Source organism: Maylandia zebra, linkage group LG13, assembly GCF_041146795.1.
Source record: "Maylandia zebra isolate NMK-2024a linkage group LG13, Mzebra_GT3a, whole genome shotgun sequence".
Taxonomy (NCBI): domain Eukaryota; kingdom Metazoa; phylum Chordata; class Actinopteri; order Cichliformes; family Cichlidae; genus Maylandia; species Maylandia zebra.
In genome coordinates, this window is record NC_135179.1 from 4,465,061 (window position 1) to 4,482,813 (window position 17,753).

The 17,753-nt window shown below is 40.6% G+C and overlaps 1 protein-coding gene across 5 annotated transcripts in view; it reads right to left on the bottom strand.

Annotated features, from left to right (window-relative positions):
- Positions 1 to 17,753, bottom strand: part of itsn1 (intersectin 1 (SH3 domain protein)) — a 52,251-nt gene that overhangs the window by 30,454 nt on the left and 4,044 nt on the right. For all 5 annotated transcript variants that reach the window (XM_012919709.2, XM_012919708.2, XM_012919707.2 and 2 more), the window contains exons 2-11: positions 8,319 to 8,378; positions 6,489 to 6,581; positions 4,882 to 4,945; positions 4,546 to 4,706; positions 3,940 to 4,125; positions 3,631 to 3,694; positions 3,349 to 3,449; positions 3,180 to 3,243; positions 2,952 to 3,089; positions 81 to 175 (exon numbers count right to left, since the gene is read on the bottom strand). In XM_012919709.2, the coding sequence (XP_012775163.1) occupies positions 81 to 175; positions 2,952 to 3,089; positions 3,180 to 3,243; positions 3,349 to 3,449; positions 3,631 to 3,694; positions 3,940 to 4,125; positions 4,546 to 4,706; positions 4,882 to 4,945; positions 6,489 to 6,581; positions 8,319 to 8,346 (994 nt within the window). In that variant the 5' untranslated portion in view covers positions 8,347 to 8,378. The remainder of the gene's footprint in view (positions 1 to 80; positions 176 to 2,951; positions 3,090 to 3,179; positions 3,244 to 3,348; positions 3,450 to 3,630; positions 3,695 to 3,939; positions 4,126 to 4,545; positions 4,707 to 4,881; positions 4,946 to 6,488; positions 6,582 to 8,318; positions 8,379 to 17,753) is intronic.

Genomic DNA, 17,753 nt, shown 5'->3' on the forward strand with positions numbered 1-17,753 from the left:
TCAGTAGCAGCTCAGGGTGAATCTAATTCCACTTTGGCCAGTAATAAAACAGCGTGTACTCGCTGGTTAGGACGAATCACCTGGTAATTTCTTATCTTGGCTGGTCTCCGTCTCCTCCTCCATCTCCTCCTGGACGCTTTTCTGGTCCGACTGAACGCTGTCGCTGCGCACACGCCTTTCACACACAGGGACGAACAACGACCGATCAGATCTTTCAACCTTTATCATTTAAAATAAGCAATGCCGCACAAAACAATAATCGAGTATTGCATCTTTGCATTTAGCATGTAACAAGTGGTCAGCTGTAGGGGCACTGAAGGAAAAGAACTATTAAAGATCGAGGGGCAAATGCCAGAAACAAATATAAAATGTTTTAATTAAAGTCATAAATTTCAGAGTAATAAAAACCAAACCTGCAAGACATTTTTTTCCAGTGCAGGGATTGCAACACTTCACTTTGTAATGCTGAATCAGAATAAAACTCACATATTTGATCACCTGACATCATTAACTCCAAAGAAACCTTTTTGAAAATGAGAGCAAAGTTAATACTGACTGTCTATTTTTACTATTATGTGGTTATTATATGATTGTAAGGTCCCTGCACACAGACTCCAGCTGCACACAGAGACCAGTGTGGTTAGTTCAGGTCGAAGGAAAACTCATCGTCTGCCTTAATGACATGACTGGAGAGAGGTGGTGCTGGTGTTTCTTATGAGCTCATATGTGTGTAACAGTCTCATCAAGAAGTAATTGTTAAATACCAGTGCAGATTAGTATGACCATTAGGGGTGCAACGATATTCGCATCGATATTGAACCGTTCGATACAGTGCTTTCGGTTCGGTACGCATATGTATCGAACAATACAAAATTTTTAATTTATTTTATCAACTTTCCTTCTGACGATGCTGTCTGTGTTGAGCACTCAGTGGATCTGCGCTCGACAGTGCAGCCTAGGCGGAGTAGTCGAACGCAGATTCACTGAGCGCAGGGCAAGCTAGCGAGACAGAAGTTAAGCTGTCGTTGCAACATGGCAAATTGAACCTCCCCCACCCTCATTCAGATCTGGCGTTTGGAACTATTTTGGTTTTCATGTGACGTATGACCCTGAAGGTAAGCGAGTCATGGACTAAAGTAAAACAGTATGTTGGATGTGCCACGCAATGCTCAATTACATGGGTGGGAACTAGTTAGGGCTGCCACGATTAGTCGACTAGTCACGATTACGTCGACTATCAAAATCGTCGACGACTAATTTAATAGTCGACGCGTCGTTTGAAGCTTTGTAAGATCCCAAAAGACGCAGGAATTAGTAGGATTTAAGAGTGTAATAACGGACTGAAACAGAAGATGGCAGCACTGCATGTACAAGGATGCCAGCTGCCGTTAAACCCCGAAGAAGAAGAAGCTCTGTCCCAGAATTCATAGCGCGGCCCAGCCCAGTTTCCAACAATGGCGGCAGCTAGTTAGTTTTAATGTTACTCTTATTATTCTTTCTGGGTCACAAAATAAACGTTTAACATATTTTCAGGCGAGAATGTAGCTGTGGAAACCTCAAATATCTGCTCAGTTTATCAAGACACCACATATTTTCAAAAGCGCTCCGACGTTTTCGGAGACATCTGTTACCCACTAGCTCGATAGCGAGCCGGGGGCAAGGTCACTAGAGCTGTGAGAACACCGGACTCCCGGCAGATCGTTTTCAAACCCACTGCGGTCTTTCGCTACTCAGGTTAAATATATATAAGTCACTTAGATAACTTAAAATGTTATTGTTTGGCTTTTTTTAGTATTTTATTTGTTCCTGAGTAAATCGGTTTGGCTGAGATTAAAGTTATAGTTCTTACACAGCTGAATAAACGTCAAGCAGACAGCTGATCATCAGAAGTGTGAGATGCTGGAAAATTTACTCCGGTGTCCCGTTACATTTTAGATAGCAAGGAGTTGATTAAACTTCACCGAAACAATCTGCAGATTTCATTAAAATTTAATAAACTATCATCTTGTCTTTATTTTTAGTTAGCACAGACCTTAAACACTTAAAGCTGTAAGCTAATGCTAGTTATATAAGAGCAGATGCTGCTGGTGCAATAAGCTGTAGTTTTACGTCCAGTGGATGATGATCTGATTAGTCGACTAATCGCAAAAATAATCGGTGACTAGTCGACTATCAAAATAATCGTTTGTGGCAGCCCTAGAACTAGTGCGTTAGCACAGTTAGCTCGTTAACATGTTGGCCGTCCAGCCCCATGCACGGGGCGATCCGCGGTAGCTCGTTAACGGAGATTTGCTGTGTTGTGGCGTTAACGTCATTTCAGATTAACGCTGACAGCACTAGTGGGAACACGACGAATATGACTGCACATTTACTCCGACATCATCCTAGTGCAAAGACAAGTGGAAGCAGACAAAAACAACAAGCACGCATGCTACAAACTTTACCAGAGTCATTTAGACAGCTGTTAGCACGTGATTCTCCTTATGGGGACCTGATATGTTTAATATGCTGCTGAGAATATAGCCCAGAAGAAGCGGATAGTATAGCTTTTATTTTGGAAAGAGACATTTCTCTGTAATAAACTCTCTTTTCCAAAGATGAGTGATTTCTCCATCAGATAGATTTATTATTTTAATTACTTTGTTGTTTCAGCAACATTAAATTTAAAAACTGTACTTTTGAGTTAAAATATATATTTATACTTTTAATAAATGACAAATTAAAAAGGCATGAACATTGTTTTTTGTATCGAAAAAATATCGAATCGTGACACCAAAGTACCGAACCGTGAGTTTTGTGTATCGTTGCACCCCTAATGACCACATGTAACCTCTGTGCTCAGTTCTAGCTTCTTTTTTCTTTTTTTAAATGTTTGGAGGTTGATTTTTTGGTTCTTGTTTAAGTGACCAGCACATTGTCAGTAACATCCTCGTGTTTAGTTCAGCATTTACCTGAATGATGGTGGGAGGTATTCTGGAGGTAACACAGGGGGCAGCGGTAACCCTGACATAGCCATATCTATGAGGTGCATAGCTAAGATAAACTCCTCAGCTGTCAGTTTTCCATCCTGGTCAATATCTGAAAGACTCCTGAGGGGAAAAACATGAAAGGAAAAAGTCAGATTTAAAGGACTGCTGTTTTCTGTTCTGATATGGAGGGTTAAATTCAAGTGTACTCACCATATCGTGGCAAGCTGGGTCTGAGGAAGACTGGACTGCATCAGGATTGTGCGAGCCTGGGGACCTGAAACACAAACGTACATCAAATGTAGAGAAAGACACACACATTTACATGCAAACATAACAGAAACATGATGACAATCAACAGCATGTGAGTGTGTGTGAGTACCAGTGAGGTGTCCACTCATCATCTTGTCATGGGAGTTAAAAAGCTGTCTGTACTTCAGCCTGGAGGACTGAGGAACTGCCCAGTCAGCAGGGGGCTGAGCACTGGGAGGAGGACAACAGAATAAAAAGCAAGAATGAGAAACCAATGAGATTTTATAATTAAAGAAAAAACTACATGCTACGAAGGACTATAGGTTCAAGTGCACAGCAGACTTTTACATGAACGTAACAGCTAAATTCACCAAGTTCAGAATGGTGCAAACATTTGGATTGCTTGACCTACCCAGCAGCATCAAAGGACGAGCCCTTCTGCAGCTTGGTACTGGCCCGATTAAACGAAGAGGGAGCTGAGAGCGACAGAGAGGAGTGCATTTTAGGACTTGGTGAACTGCATGTGTTGTTGTGTAATTTTACTAAGAAGCCTCTAACTTAAAAACAAAATAGTGACCCGTGTCTTAGAAAAGCATTCATGCAGAGATAAGAGAGCGTGTGAATGTCTGAAATGTAAATACATTAAGCTTGTTATGTGTAAATACAAGCTTAGCGATGGAACGCATCACAAAGATGTGACGACAATGCTCTCCACTGTTACCTGGGTGGGAGAAGCCTGAGATAGGCTGTATTATGCCCGTGGGAGGAGCTCCGTTGGCAATGGGCTGTGGGAGGGGTGGCGGCGCAGACGAGACGAGTGGGGGCGAAACCCCGACGGGAAGAGGAGGCAAGGGGAGCGGGGGCACGCCGGGCAGAGGAGTAGCGATGGGTGCCATGGGAGGCATGCCTGAGTTAAAAACAGAGCGAGAAGACAAGATGATGCTGTCTGTACACACAGGGAAGGAGGCAGGACCATTATCACTATATATAAGTTAATTTAAAAGACAATTATTTATTATAAGTTATCTGCAGTATTTTTAAGAAATGAAGATGCCCCATGAACTGTCCTGACTCCAATGATCTGATCCAACTGCTTTTTCCTTGACACTTCTGAGCCCTCGTAACATCAAAGGTTCAGGAGATAAATTTGTGGCTGATCAAAACAGGTTTATATCAAATGAAATTTTCAATCAGCTCATCTTGTAGAAGAGATTCATTTAGTTTCTTTATAAATTGAATAAATACAGTAACAGGTATTGCTGATTCTCAGAAAAACGGGAAGGTGCTCACTTATTTTTCATGGAATTAGTTCAAGTGTCAGTCTTACCAAAACCAGTCTGCGGGGGTAAAGGTAGCGGGGGTTGTTTCATACTGGGAGGAAGCGATGGGGGCAGAGGGTGACCCTGTAGTTTCAGCTTGATGAGCTTCATTGCGATTGAGAACTCGTGGATATCCATTCGGCCATCGCTGTTCATGTCAGCCAGAGCCCTGCAGATTCACACAGAGCATGAGCACTTTAAAACATTAACGAGGGGTAAAATCTGACATGGATTAAAAACCACTGGTGCAAAAAAAAAAAAAAAAAAAAAAACTTAGACAATAGTCTGCAACTTTTAAAGGAGAGTAATAAATGAGCTGACTAATTCCTGGCTATGTGACTCACCATATTTGGGCGAGGACGGGCGGGGGAAGCCCTGATTGGAGAAAGAAGTTCCTGGCCTGGTCACCTGACAGACAGACAGACAGACAGAATGTGAGATCACCACAGAGCCCAGAGAATCTAAATGTAAACGACCTCTGACCTTTATTACAATGTCAACTAAATCATAAAATGCAGATAGTCAAACCTTATTGAAGTTTCTCTGAATCAGTAAAACATAATCTATGATATGAAATGGCTTCCAACTTTTCATTCTTGAACTAAAGCAGCTTTACATGACTCACAGTCCAAAACGTTGTTGGTTTTTTTGGTTTTCTTTTTCTCTTAAACTGGGACTCAAATTCCCGTTTTCCAACCCTGGGGTAGGGTCTGGGAGATAAGCCAGTCATTGGTGAGCTATGGCTCTTGTGCAGGTACACAAGCAGAAGCAGGGCAGTGATCAGCGGGGTGTGATTGACAAGTAGATGCTAAACAATGCCAAAGGGTTAGATCAAGGGTCCTGCAGACAACAATGGTCCAACTCCAGGAGGTGAGAAACTGCCTCCTGACGTTACTCGATTACAAAAACAAATAGATTAGAAGCTCTAGATAAACAGTAACAGGTTTTGTAGGCGGTGTTTCCTTAGCATGTTAATTAAGAAGCAACACAATGTGTAATAGTCAAACAACAGTGAGTCTGCCCCTTGATTCTTCATCTCCTCAGCTCATCCTCTGTCTGAAACAAGCTCTTTTCCTTCTCCCTTTAATGTTTCGGGTAAGCCTGGCACTTTGATCACTGTTCCCGAAAACTGTGACAGCAACTCAGCCATGTGACCGTTTTTCTCATGCCTGACTCAGGAAAAATAAATCATCACATCAGCACTGGAAGAGAAGCAGAAGTCATTGAAACAGGAAACAGTTTTATTTTTTTGGTTGCAACAATCTCCGTCTGCCTCATCACGGGAGTCTGTGCGCCTGCACTCTTACATCATTAAAGTGCACACAGAGACCGACCCGCTTGAAAAACTTGTGCGTCCAGTCTGACCAAAGCAACAGTTGTGAAGTTGCTTTTGGCACATGCTACCTGTTCTTAAGTACAACATCAACTGCCTGTGAGTCAACTGTCTTCTGATTTGCTGCCCGTCACAAACAGCTTGGGAAGAGCACGTGGGGTGGAGCTCTTTCGGTCAAAGATATCCACTCTCACTGACTCACACAGAGAAAGGAGAAACAGCTGCCTGAGAGTGACCGTTTAAAGCAGTCTGAAGCCTGAATGAAGCTTTGCCTCATTATGTGTTAAATTACAGTTAAAGTTTGTCTTTATTCTTCAAATAACAGCATTTAAGCAAATATCTGAACAGCTGTATTTGTGAGGCACATTGAGATTTTGAACTGGATGAATTTACTATTAAATTGCAGTCATGGCTCTAGTGGCTGTGATGATTTCTCCTAATGAAGTCCAGTTTTCTTTGATCCAACCACATTTCCCACAACGCACATCGAGCACTTAGGACATTTGACACCTGGACAGCAAGTTCCCCACAGAGCCAATAATAAAACACGTGACACTGGCATTGTGCATGCCCCTATCACCCCTTACCCATGTTTGTGTGAGAGCGAGAGAGTGTTACCTGTGATGAAACCCCCAGCAGTCGGAGAGAGGCTGTGAAACTGCTGGTCATGTTTGGCTCTCTCGTCCACAGAGATCAGAAACACATCTGGACCTAACGCATCCATAAGAAACAACAAACACACACAGAGCCAGTTACAACCACAGAGGTCGAGCCCAAGTCAGATACAGACAGGAAGAAAAGGGAGGCTTGAGAGGAATGCATTAGTCATGAGTCTCACTTCCTGTTATATAGCTCCTATAAGGGTTGGACAGAGTGCCAACTCAGAGATGAATGGATGAGGAACTGAGTGCGTAATTAACATGCGAATGCAACCAATTCATCAGCAGTTGACAGAAATAATGTGAGCTTCTCTCATCACTGAGTTTACTACTTAAAAAGCCATTTCTGCTTCACCAGCCCTCATGCTCTACCCTCAGCTATAAAGAGATGTTGTGATACAACGTGCTGGTGTTAACTGTGATACAGAAAATTATTTAACAAAGATAAGATAATCCAGTTCCAGCACAGTTACAGTGACAGGCGGTAACTTTGCAGTTTTGGTGGCTCTCTTCTCTTTACAGCCTTTCAGTTTCTGCCATTGTGCAGCCACAGCTTTTCTGAACACTTCACAGCTGACTAAAGTAAAGTGACCGCTGCTGATGGCATTCATGTTTCTACTGCTGAAGAACATTACACAGTGCAGCAAACCCACGAAAATCCCACAGAGAGCCCCACAAGGGACAAAGTAATAATTCAAGGAAATTAAGAAAGAAGATAAAAGAAGGAACAGGGTGCAAAAGTTTTGTTATAACTATAAAAGACACCACACGATGAAAAAAAGAATATCTCATGTATTTGCACACTACATATATATGGTGTGTATGCCCTTTTTTTAATACTATACATTTAAAATACAAGAACAGGAATTTAAACTACACAATATCCATCTTTTCTTGCATAAATCCATATTTTCTGTGAATTGCACTACCTTTCTACCATTTGTCTTACTTCCATTTACTTGGAAGAGAAGGGAGTTAAATGTTTAGTGAGTCATTCTAGTTCATTGGAAAATGAAAGACAAATCACTGCGGACTGAAAGTCATTTCTCTGTAACTGTTGATAAAAATTATACTTGTCAGCTGTCTTTTGTGCTGGAAGCTTCTGCCACAACATTTCAACAGAAACACAACAATTATCCTGCTGGCAATGTGTTTTTTAATTCTCTTCTATTTTTATTAAAGAAAAAACTGTACAAACATTCATTCAGCCTCAAATGCTTCTAGCTGCAGAGATTTATTTCCAGCATGTTCCCCTGATGACAAAACGCAAGCAATGCTGGTCCTCATTCAGTGTAATGTGTTTTGGGTGACAGCTCACAGTCTATGGTCTGACAAATCTCAGTCTGTGTGCTTTTTAACTATTCGACTTAGTCTGCCTTTGCCTCCATCTCTTAGTTGTTGTGATGGGAGATCTCTTTGGCTACAATTTTAGAACAACTTGGTTGTTGTTTTCTTTGACAGGAGCTACATCCACTCATAGCCACTCAGCTACAGTGCTCCCCAAAACTATATTACCAGAAAAGTAAAATTAATTGTTTTACTACTTGGCATAAAATGGGCATAAAACAAATATATCTGAAAATATAAGAACAATGTAAGTATCCAAAGTAGCAACAATATCAGCTTTGCTGTACGGCTAACACACTATTTAGAGGGCGTCATGTGAGAGACTTTATTCTACTTCAAAGATGTGGTTTGTCTGATGAACTCTTGATGTTGTCATTTAGCTTGACTGAGAGAAAACGTTCACTATAGCTCTCTGTTAAGTCAGCCACATGTAAATACTGACCTGTGAACGTGGTTGGGAACTGTGCCATGGTTCGCTCAGTCTTCTGCAGCTACACAACACCTGAAACAACACATTAAGAAAAACAGATGAAAGTTTTATCTGATCGAACCAACAAAACCTGTTCACCTCAACACTATTTCTCTAGTGAACCAGAAAAATGCTTTTATTGTGAAGGAGCCAGCCTCTGTGTGCGAGGTCAGCAACCCAGCAAGATGTTTAAAGGACAAAACAATGTCTGGTCAACAGCCAAAGGTGGTGACACAGTGGACAAACTCAGTGAGGGGGAAGCAATTTTCCAGTCCAGTCTGGAGCTCATTTTCCTCTCTGCTGTCTTTCTTTTGGGTCTCCATCCCAGTGATCCTTACACGCTTACACTTACTAACTTTTAAAGAAATTTATCTGGATGTTTTCAAATGTTATGTTTAAAAAAAAATCTCCAGTTGTCATCTGTTCAGACTGCATCCAGTCAGAGCACATTAGCTATGCTTGTGCATGTCAACAGGGCAGCAAACTTCTCTTCATGCAGAGCAGGCTGAGCCTGAGCGCAGTCACTTGTTTTCAGGACCACTTTGCTTCACCAGGGCTTCCGCGCATTTTAACAAGAACAGTTTTTAGAACATAATGCATGCAATTAAAACCTAGTTCACCTTCAAAAAACATAGAAGAAATTCATTGGTTTTATAAGACTAATCTACAGCTATCCTCCAGAGCTCCTCTGCTTCTAATGTCTTAGATGTAAAAGGCGTCTGGAGGTTGTTTAGTGGAGTTGCTGGAGTTAATGTTAGAGCAGAGCGGGGCGCCAGACTTTGGTGATAGTCCAGATCTGACTACACAATAACACTGAGCAATGACCCACACATAAAAATACCATCCATACGTAGGTACGTTGCAGACTCACACCCACATGTTACAGCTGTGTATCGTCACAAGGAAAAACAGTAACGTTGGCCACTCATGTTCACAGTGTTGATCCTTTATTCTGCCTCTGATAAACAAGAAGACAGAAGTCATAATAGACAAAGAACATCTTTGTAGTGAAGCGAAACAAGTTAATAAGAAAACTCTCAACTGAAGCCACTGTCTGTGCTTCTCATCAACGCTTTCTGAATATTAAATGTTTTCCTTGCTTTTTCCTGGACTTTATCCTCTTGTGTTCAAGCTGACCTTTCTACCAATCAGCACCCTGCACATGGCAGAGTACAGGCTTTTAGAGGATGTCACCCAAGCATGTTTCCCACAGATAACACTTGACTCATATTGGCCAGTGACAGTTGCTCAGGTATATTCTGTGATTTCAGTTAATTTCTCCATCCGTCTAATATGATGACATGATTGATTTACTAATGGAAAATCCCTTCACTCTCATTATGCACTGTAAAAATGACACGAAATATCGAGCTTGGTTCAAATGCTGCAAATTTATCCAGTGAAATTACGCAGTCAGTGTAAACTGCTCCATTAAAAATGGGAGGTCGGAGAAATATTTTTAATGACAGAAATATTTGCACAGATTTTACACGCCTGGTGTGAAAAGGCCTTTATTTTGAAAGTTCAGTCGCTGTAACTAGCTAGTTCTAGTCCATCTTGCAGGCAAGCAGACGGGTTTGGTTTTGTGGTAATCGGACAACTTACACATTCTGGTTACAGTCGCTCTCTCTGCAAATTCAGAAACCAATGCAAAAAGATACCCACATACTATACATTGTGCATTAGCCAAGGTGCTATTTCTGAATAGTCTACACAGCTCGCATTAGTAGTTAATGGTTCCTTGTTGGTTTTATTATAGAACCAAGACACTTGAGAGCCAGTGAGCTACAACTGTAACTTCATAAAAGCAATGTTAGCGTCAAATCTAAATAAATATTTTAAAGTCAGTATTTCTTACAGACAACACAGACAGAAAAGTTAGAAAAATAAATGTAACTTATATTTCCACCAGCACTCTCATCTCTTACAACAACAACAGCTCATGTGTCTGCATTAGCAAAGGCATGATAATCAGATCCAGACCTGCCTCCCACCCCCTGTATCACAGCTAGCAGACAGCCCACAATAACAATGTGACATACATTGCAACAGACAAGGACTTAGGACGGGTGGATGAGTATATGTATGTGTGGGTTGTTGACCCTTTTACTGTGCCCAAGCTTCACGCACACAAGAAATTACCAAACAGTGAGGCCAAATTCTGTTTGAGAGTCCAAATCAAAAATTTGCAATTTTTCCATTTAGTCCCACAGGAATCGTGCCACGCATGATAGCTAGAGTTTATTACATTAAGTTCTCAGATGGCGACTCATCAGATTTCAAAACAGCATAAGGACAGATGGAATTTAGTCTACAGTGCTCAAACGAATCATAAAACTCAATACAAAGATGGTTTTCCAAAATCGCTCTGATATTGCTGTATCAATAAGACTGCTAAACCCTTCAGTATGAATCTGTCCTTGGCCGATTGAAGGGCTTGCTGTGGAGTGTGTGTGCCCCACTCTCATCAGAGTGGGAGGACAAAGTAACCAACTTAAGTAGGTCAGAGGAACAAAGCCCACCCCACACACACACGCACACACACACACACGCATGCACGCACACACATGTGGCTCGATATTACACGAAAGAATATTGAAGCAGCTGAGCACCTGCAAACATTTTTGCCTAGTTTAAACAACACACAGGGAGAAGTGATTAAACTTCTAGTCATCTACAGAAAAATGATAGCAAAACACAACAGTTTGGAGGTGATGCTCAACAAATGGTGCCATTTACAAAGAATGGAAACAGGAGCAGAAAGTGTGGGGCTTATAAACTGCTGAATTATTTTTACCTTCCAGCATCTCAAAATCTAGTGAATGAAAAGTCAAGTTGCATAAAGTCCTCACCACAGATTAAGCTGCTTGTGAAACAAACTGACGTTTGTGTACAAGAACCAGTTATACACAAAACCCAAGTAAGAACAAGAGGATCACACCCATCGTGACACTGGAGGAAAAAAATAATAATAGCGCTGTCCAAACATTCGTACTCATTAGGGCTGAACGATATATCGCATTTGCGATAATATCGCGACATGATCAAGTGCAATTTTCTAACCGCAAAGGCTGCCATTATACTGCGATTATATTATACAATTCATGGGCTGCATCCTCCTGAGGCCGCATTTGTAGACCGATTACGTCACAGCGACGCGCCGAAGGCTGTCCAAATTACTACCATATCCCAGAATTCATAGCGCGGCCCAGCCAAACTCCAGTTTCCAGCAATGGCGGCCGCTACTAAGTTTTAAAATTACTCATACTAATCTTTCTGGGTCACAAAATAAACTTTTAACATATTTTCAGGCGAGAAAGTAGTTGTGTAAACATCAAATATCTGCTCGGTTTATCAAGATATCCCATATTTGCAAAAGTGCTTCGACGTTTTCAGAGGCGTCTGCTACCCACCAGCTCGACAGCTAGCCGGGAGCTCGAGGGTTACTGATGCGGCCGAGAACGGCACAACTCCCGGCACATCATTTTCAGATCACCGCGGAGTTTCGCTGCTCGGGTTAAACGTAATATATAAGTCACTTAGACAACCTAAAAATGTTATTGTTGGGCTTTTTTCAGTGTTTTGTTTGTTCGTGAGTAAATCGGTTTGGCTGAGATTAAAGTTATTAGATTAGATAAAATAAAACTTTATTAATCTCCCGGGTGGGTTCCTCCTTGGTTTTCACACAGCTGACTAAACGTCAAACAGAAAACTTATTAAACAGAAGTATGAGACAGTCGAGAATTTACACCAGTGTCTGGTTATATTTTAGATAGCAAGAAGCAGACGGCCGAGTTTATTAAACTCCACCGAGACAGCGGTGACGCTAATCAGAAGGCTAGACCGTCCAATTTCACGCCTTTAAATTTTAAAGGCGTGTTTGTGTGTGTGTTTATACAATTGCTATTATGTTTGCACTTTATGTGTAATGTTACTGACTGCAGAGATCAGTAAGATGTGTGTATTTTTTATTTATTAGTTTTATTTATTTAATATTATTTTTTAATTGAATGACTGTCTAGTAGTTCACAGATGTCGAAAAACTGAGTGTGGTAAAGCCACTGATTTTGTTTATGTATATTTCTGCAATCTGCACATTGTACTGACTTTCATTTTAATGTTTACACCAGGGTTCCTTGTCAGCACTTTATGCTCAGATGTTTGTAAGCTAAAAATAAACTATTGTGTATGTTCAAATATACTGTTGTGATTGAAGAAGTTAAATAAAAATGTCAGTCATCAATTCATGCATCACCTCATGTCATCATAACAGAGGTCTGTCTTCCAGGAAAGAACAGTTTAAAATTAATGTAATATAGTATTGGCCATACTATATGATGTATTGCTTGTCTTTGTTTAATAATACAGAAGACAAATACCTTAAAAAATAATCGCATATCGCAATCGCAATATTGGGGCAAAAAATCGCAATTAGATTATTTTCCATAATCGTTCAGCCCTAGTACTCATCATGAACTTAGAAGAAGCTTGAATAGTTGTGACAGATTAAGGACAGCTATCACTCGACTCAGTAGGCATCTTAGAGGTGTGCCTTATTTTTTATTCTTATTTATCTTTATTGCATTGTAATTTAATAAACTGATAACAGGATAGTGGATGAACAAAAGCACTCGCTGGGCACACCTGAAATATCAGAACAAACAGTCACATGTCAACGTCGCAGATGTAGACATATTTAAGACACCACACGCAGCATGTTTTTATTAAAGGTTGGAATGATTAATTATTTCATTGCAATTTTAAACACATTTTTTAAAACAATTTTGGGCATTTTCCTGCCAAACCTCAACTCTGTCACGTTTGATAGTCGTGGGTAAGATGCTAAAAGAGAAATATCGAACTATAGATCAAAGAACAGCTCCCAGTGAAAAGCCAAAGTCCATCACCAGTCTGACCTTTCAGAATAAAATAAACGATCATATCAGGATAAAGACATTTGTGCCTTCAGTCCTGAGCTAAAGCTGCAGGATGTTAAGGCAAACATATGGAGATGACATCAAATTCAAATAAATGCATCAGGAGACACATATTCAACGGCAAAGGCTCCTGATATGATCTTTAGGCCAGATCCCCCAGCTTACTTTATTCATCAGCACGCACAGCCTGAGTGTGACCTTTCCTTTGCAGAACTGTACGACAAAAACAGGCACAAATCTTTCTGAAACAATAGCAAGTACTGAACAGAAATTAATTTGAAGCCCTTTGTTGCATCGAATCTTTTGTCATATTTATCATGTGCAGTTAAGGGTTTAATGCTCTGTTTACCCCGTATATATATACACAGTAATTGTGGGATTAGTCTCCATAATTAGAGCACTGGGATGTAACTGGAGTCTGTTATCATGGCTTGTGGCAGATGACTGTGTAAGCCCCTCTGTCTCCCCCCCCCCCCTCCTCTCTCTCTCACACACACACACACACACACACTAAAGGCTTCTGGTTGTCCCTCCCCCTCATTTTCCTGCTGAAGCTCCTGCATTACTGATGCTCCATCCACTCCGATATTCTTATGGCTGTGGACATCCTCTGAACTGTACTGTGCCTCGCAGAAAAAAAAAATGCTGCAATCTATGCTTATAGTTTCCAATTCCCCTCAAGCGCCTTTTCTACTTCTGTCTTAAAGTGAACATGTTGCTCTTAATCAGAGAAGTGAAAAAGCACCTTATGAACACAGCAGTTAAAAGAACTCCTGACACTGCATTCAGCACAGAGAAAATGAAATGAAGAGTAAATGCGATGTTCACTCACAGTATAAACATGGAGATAACACATAATGAATGTCAGTTTTTTAAACATTGACTCTATGATCACTTCACATCACGCTGGATCAAAACTCAGTCAAATCAGACAACAGATTGCTCCACCTGTGATTGCAAACATTGTCAACACAATCTTCTCAATCAGCTCTCCTGTTTTACTTGTTGGTCTAACATGTGCCCACTTATGTCAACTAATCAGGATAACGCAGATCATTTGTTACCATTTTATATCGGTGCTCTTTGATACACCATTTTTAAACTTTTAGTGGGTCAAAAATTCATGTGACAGGAAACACATGGGGCGATCGTGGCTCAAGAGTTGGGAGTTCGCCTTGTAATCGGAAGGTTGCTGGTTCGAGCCCCGGCTTGGACAGTCTCAGTCGTTGTGTCCTTGGGCGAGACACTTCACCCGTTGCCTACTGGTGGTGGAGGGACCGGTCCGGTGGCGCCAGTGTCCGGGAGCCTCGCCTCTGTCAGTGCGCCCCAGGGTGTCTGTGGCTACAATGTAGCTGCCATCACCAGTGTGTGAATGTGTGTGTGAATGGGTGGATGAATGAATGTGTAAAGCGCTTTGGGGTCCTTAGGAACTAGTAAAGCGCTATACAAATACAGACCATTTACCATAAATGTCACATTGTGGAAATGTCACCTGTTATTCACCCGATACTGTTGCGTCACTAATCAAGAGATTATTATTATAATAATAATCATAATTATTATGATTATAATATCATCAAGTAGAATGTGAAGTTGTTTTCTCCAGTTAATATCACAGTACAATGTGATGCATTAGAAAACAGACTTCTTGTAGTTGAAAATCGAGGTCTGGAGCACGACTACCCATGTAACAGCGCCGCTATACTCGACGCTTTGTTTGTGTCCTGGGCTGATTTTGATGTCATTGCGCCACAATCTTCGCGCACCTCTCTAAGTAGTTTTCGAGGAAAAAACAACTTACCCACATTAATAATTAATATTTCCCTATATTTTAAAAAAAATAAAAACTCAGCAAATTACTAAACTGTAAAGAAAAGGACGAGCACATAAGAAGGAGAAGCAGAAGATCATTGAATGACAGAACTAAACCCTGATCTTAAGAACATTCATTTGTTATTTTGTTGTTGCATCCTGTCAGATTGCTTAACAGTGACAGTGTTGATATTAATAACTGCAGGCTCCTTGCATGAGTGCTCACACGCGACATACTCCCCCCACATATAAATAACATGTGCATTTTATCAAACACACACCAAGTCCAACCCCCTCCTTCCTCCTCTTCTCACTCACACGTGAAAGACACACCCGCTCTGAACACACCCTGTGCCACTGACCCCAAGCTCTGCATCCAACACGCTCTACCACATTTTTTATCACGTTGCTGTCAAGAGCTGAGGCTTGATAGGTGGCAGTACCCACTCCCACCCAGCACAAACACAAGATTACCAGAGCAGTGTCAGAGCAGATTATTTAATAATGTAATTATCTTGATAATTGTGTAACTCTGTAAATACAGTATCCTGTTTGAACGGGCCTAAAAGCACTATGTTAAAATGCATTAGATTCTATAATGTGTTTCATTGATTAGAACTAGGAAAAGTTAAATAAATGTATCCACAGACATTTAAGCAACTACCTACAAACCATTTTTTAACCTCAAGAACCAGCATCGTTGAAATATTTTGCAATATTTTATCAGCCTGAAACACAATGGCCCTGCTTACCTCATCGCACACTTTGGAACCGCTGATACAATCAAGAATAATGCTGGTTGATTTTAGTGCTGCCCAGCTTCAGTTGAAACTGTTATCAATATGCTGACTGCTTTTAATAATTTTAGTTGCCACTATATGAGCTCAGCTTGTGCCACATTATCTGGAGGGGGACCTGCTGCTGCTTCACTCTGGCTGTTGTGCTGGGTAAATTTAATAGGTACAGGGTCACATCTGACATCTATCGGTCTCCTACAGCTGCTCTTAGCTAAAACATTCTTGACCTGTTAGTTCTACTCTGTGTCTGTTTCTGTGGGTGTATTTCTTAAGAGTGGACTTCCCTATTTTTCCCCTTTTTTCTTTTTTTAAAAACCTGAGTTTTACTGTCTTGAGGAAACAGAAATCGGAATACATCAGCTGTGCTGTGAAGTAGAGCAGGGCGATATGACCAAAAATATTTATCACGATATACATTTGAAAATTTGCAATAACGATATAACTGACGATAATTGACGCTAGACAAAATACTTTACAACTCCTCAACTTTATTAGTGCAAAAAAAACCCAACCCATCAATGTTTTTTCACTTAAACAAGCAGCTTTTTTTTAAGTGCATTAAAGTTATATAAAAAATTAACAGTGCAAATGCAAATTCCTTGCTGACAGCTTAACCAAAAGGCATTTCCAGTGGAAATTGGCCGACATATCCTGAGCATAACCATGTATAATATCCAAAAAACTTAAAACGAGTGTTATACACATAATACGTTAATATTATGTTGAAGCACAGTACGTATCACTCGGCGAGGCGCCTGACTACGGTAGCCGTAATGCTCCGACAATCATCGAGCATTGCGCCTTCGTAGCTTAGCAAAGTCGCACTAAAACATTTGACAGATTTTCGAGCGCCGCGCACATAAAATCGTTTTGAGGTCAGTAAACACAACCAGAATTCATACAGAAGGCACACGGGATTATAAAGGGCACTGTCGATTTTCAGAAAAATCAAAGGATTGATTTTAAATGTGCCGTATTTTCCAAAAAACACGGTAATAACGACGGCCCGCTAGCATGCGCTACCAAAAATAGTGCTTTGTTGTGTATCTGACGGACGAAAGCTAAACCAGTTCCACACCACTGAAGCTGCAGCATTTTTACAAACCAATTCTGGTTCGTCCGTTTCATTTAACGATCCACTTTCGCCCTTCTCATTCTGCATCGCCGCCATGTGCGTATGTAAACAAAGGCACTGCGCATGCGCGTTTTACCCATATTCTATCGCCCCCCCCCTTTCTTAAATAGATAACTATCATATCTGATATCATATCTCACAGTACAATAATATTGAATGGGTTGCATTGTTGTATTTTGTCATGTTTCTCAGGTCTTTGTCTGAATTTCTACGAACATTATTGCTAAGGATTGTCTTATTGCATTGGAGTCACACTGGGTTAAATATGTACACTTGGGTTTTAAGGGGTATTTATTATTTTCTTCTTTTTTTTTGGGTTGTATGGAAGCCCCAAACGCAATTTCATTGTTCTTGACAATGACAATAAATAAATAAATACTAAATACTAAATACTAATATTTCATTTTCTTATCGTTGCCCAACATTACACCGGTATTACCGTGAACGTTATGATATAGCCCAGCCCTACTGTGAAGCCAGACTGACTCCATTATTTTTAAGTTGTGAAAGTGGAATCAGAGGACCACCATTCCCCATTTTTTGGAATTAAAGTTTATCCACCCGCTGGATTTATTTAGGCAATTTAATCATGGCACCAACAAGAAAAAAAATATTCAAACCAAAAACATTTCATTTCTTGAAAAAAAAAAAGGCCCCTCCTGCTACCAGGGTCCTGGATAACATGTCTTGCCTTCTCCCTGATTAGTAATGCTGCAAAAACTTTAAA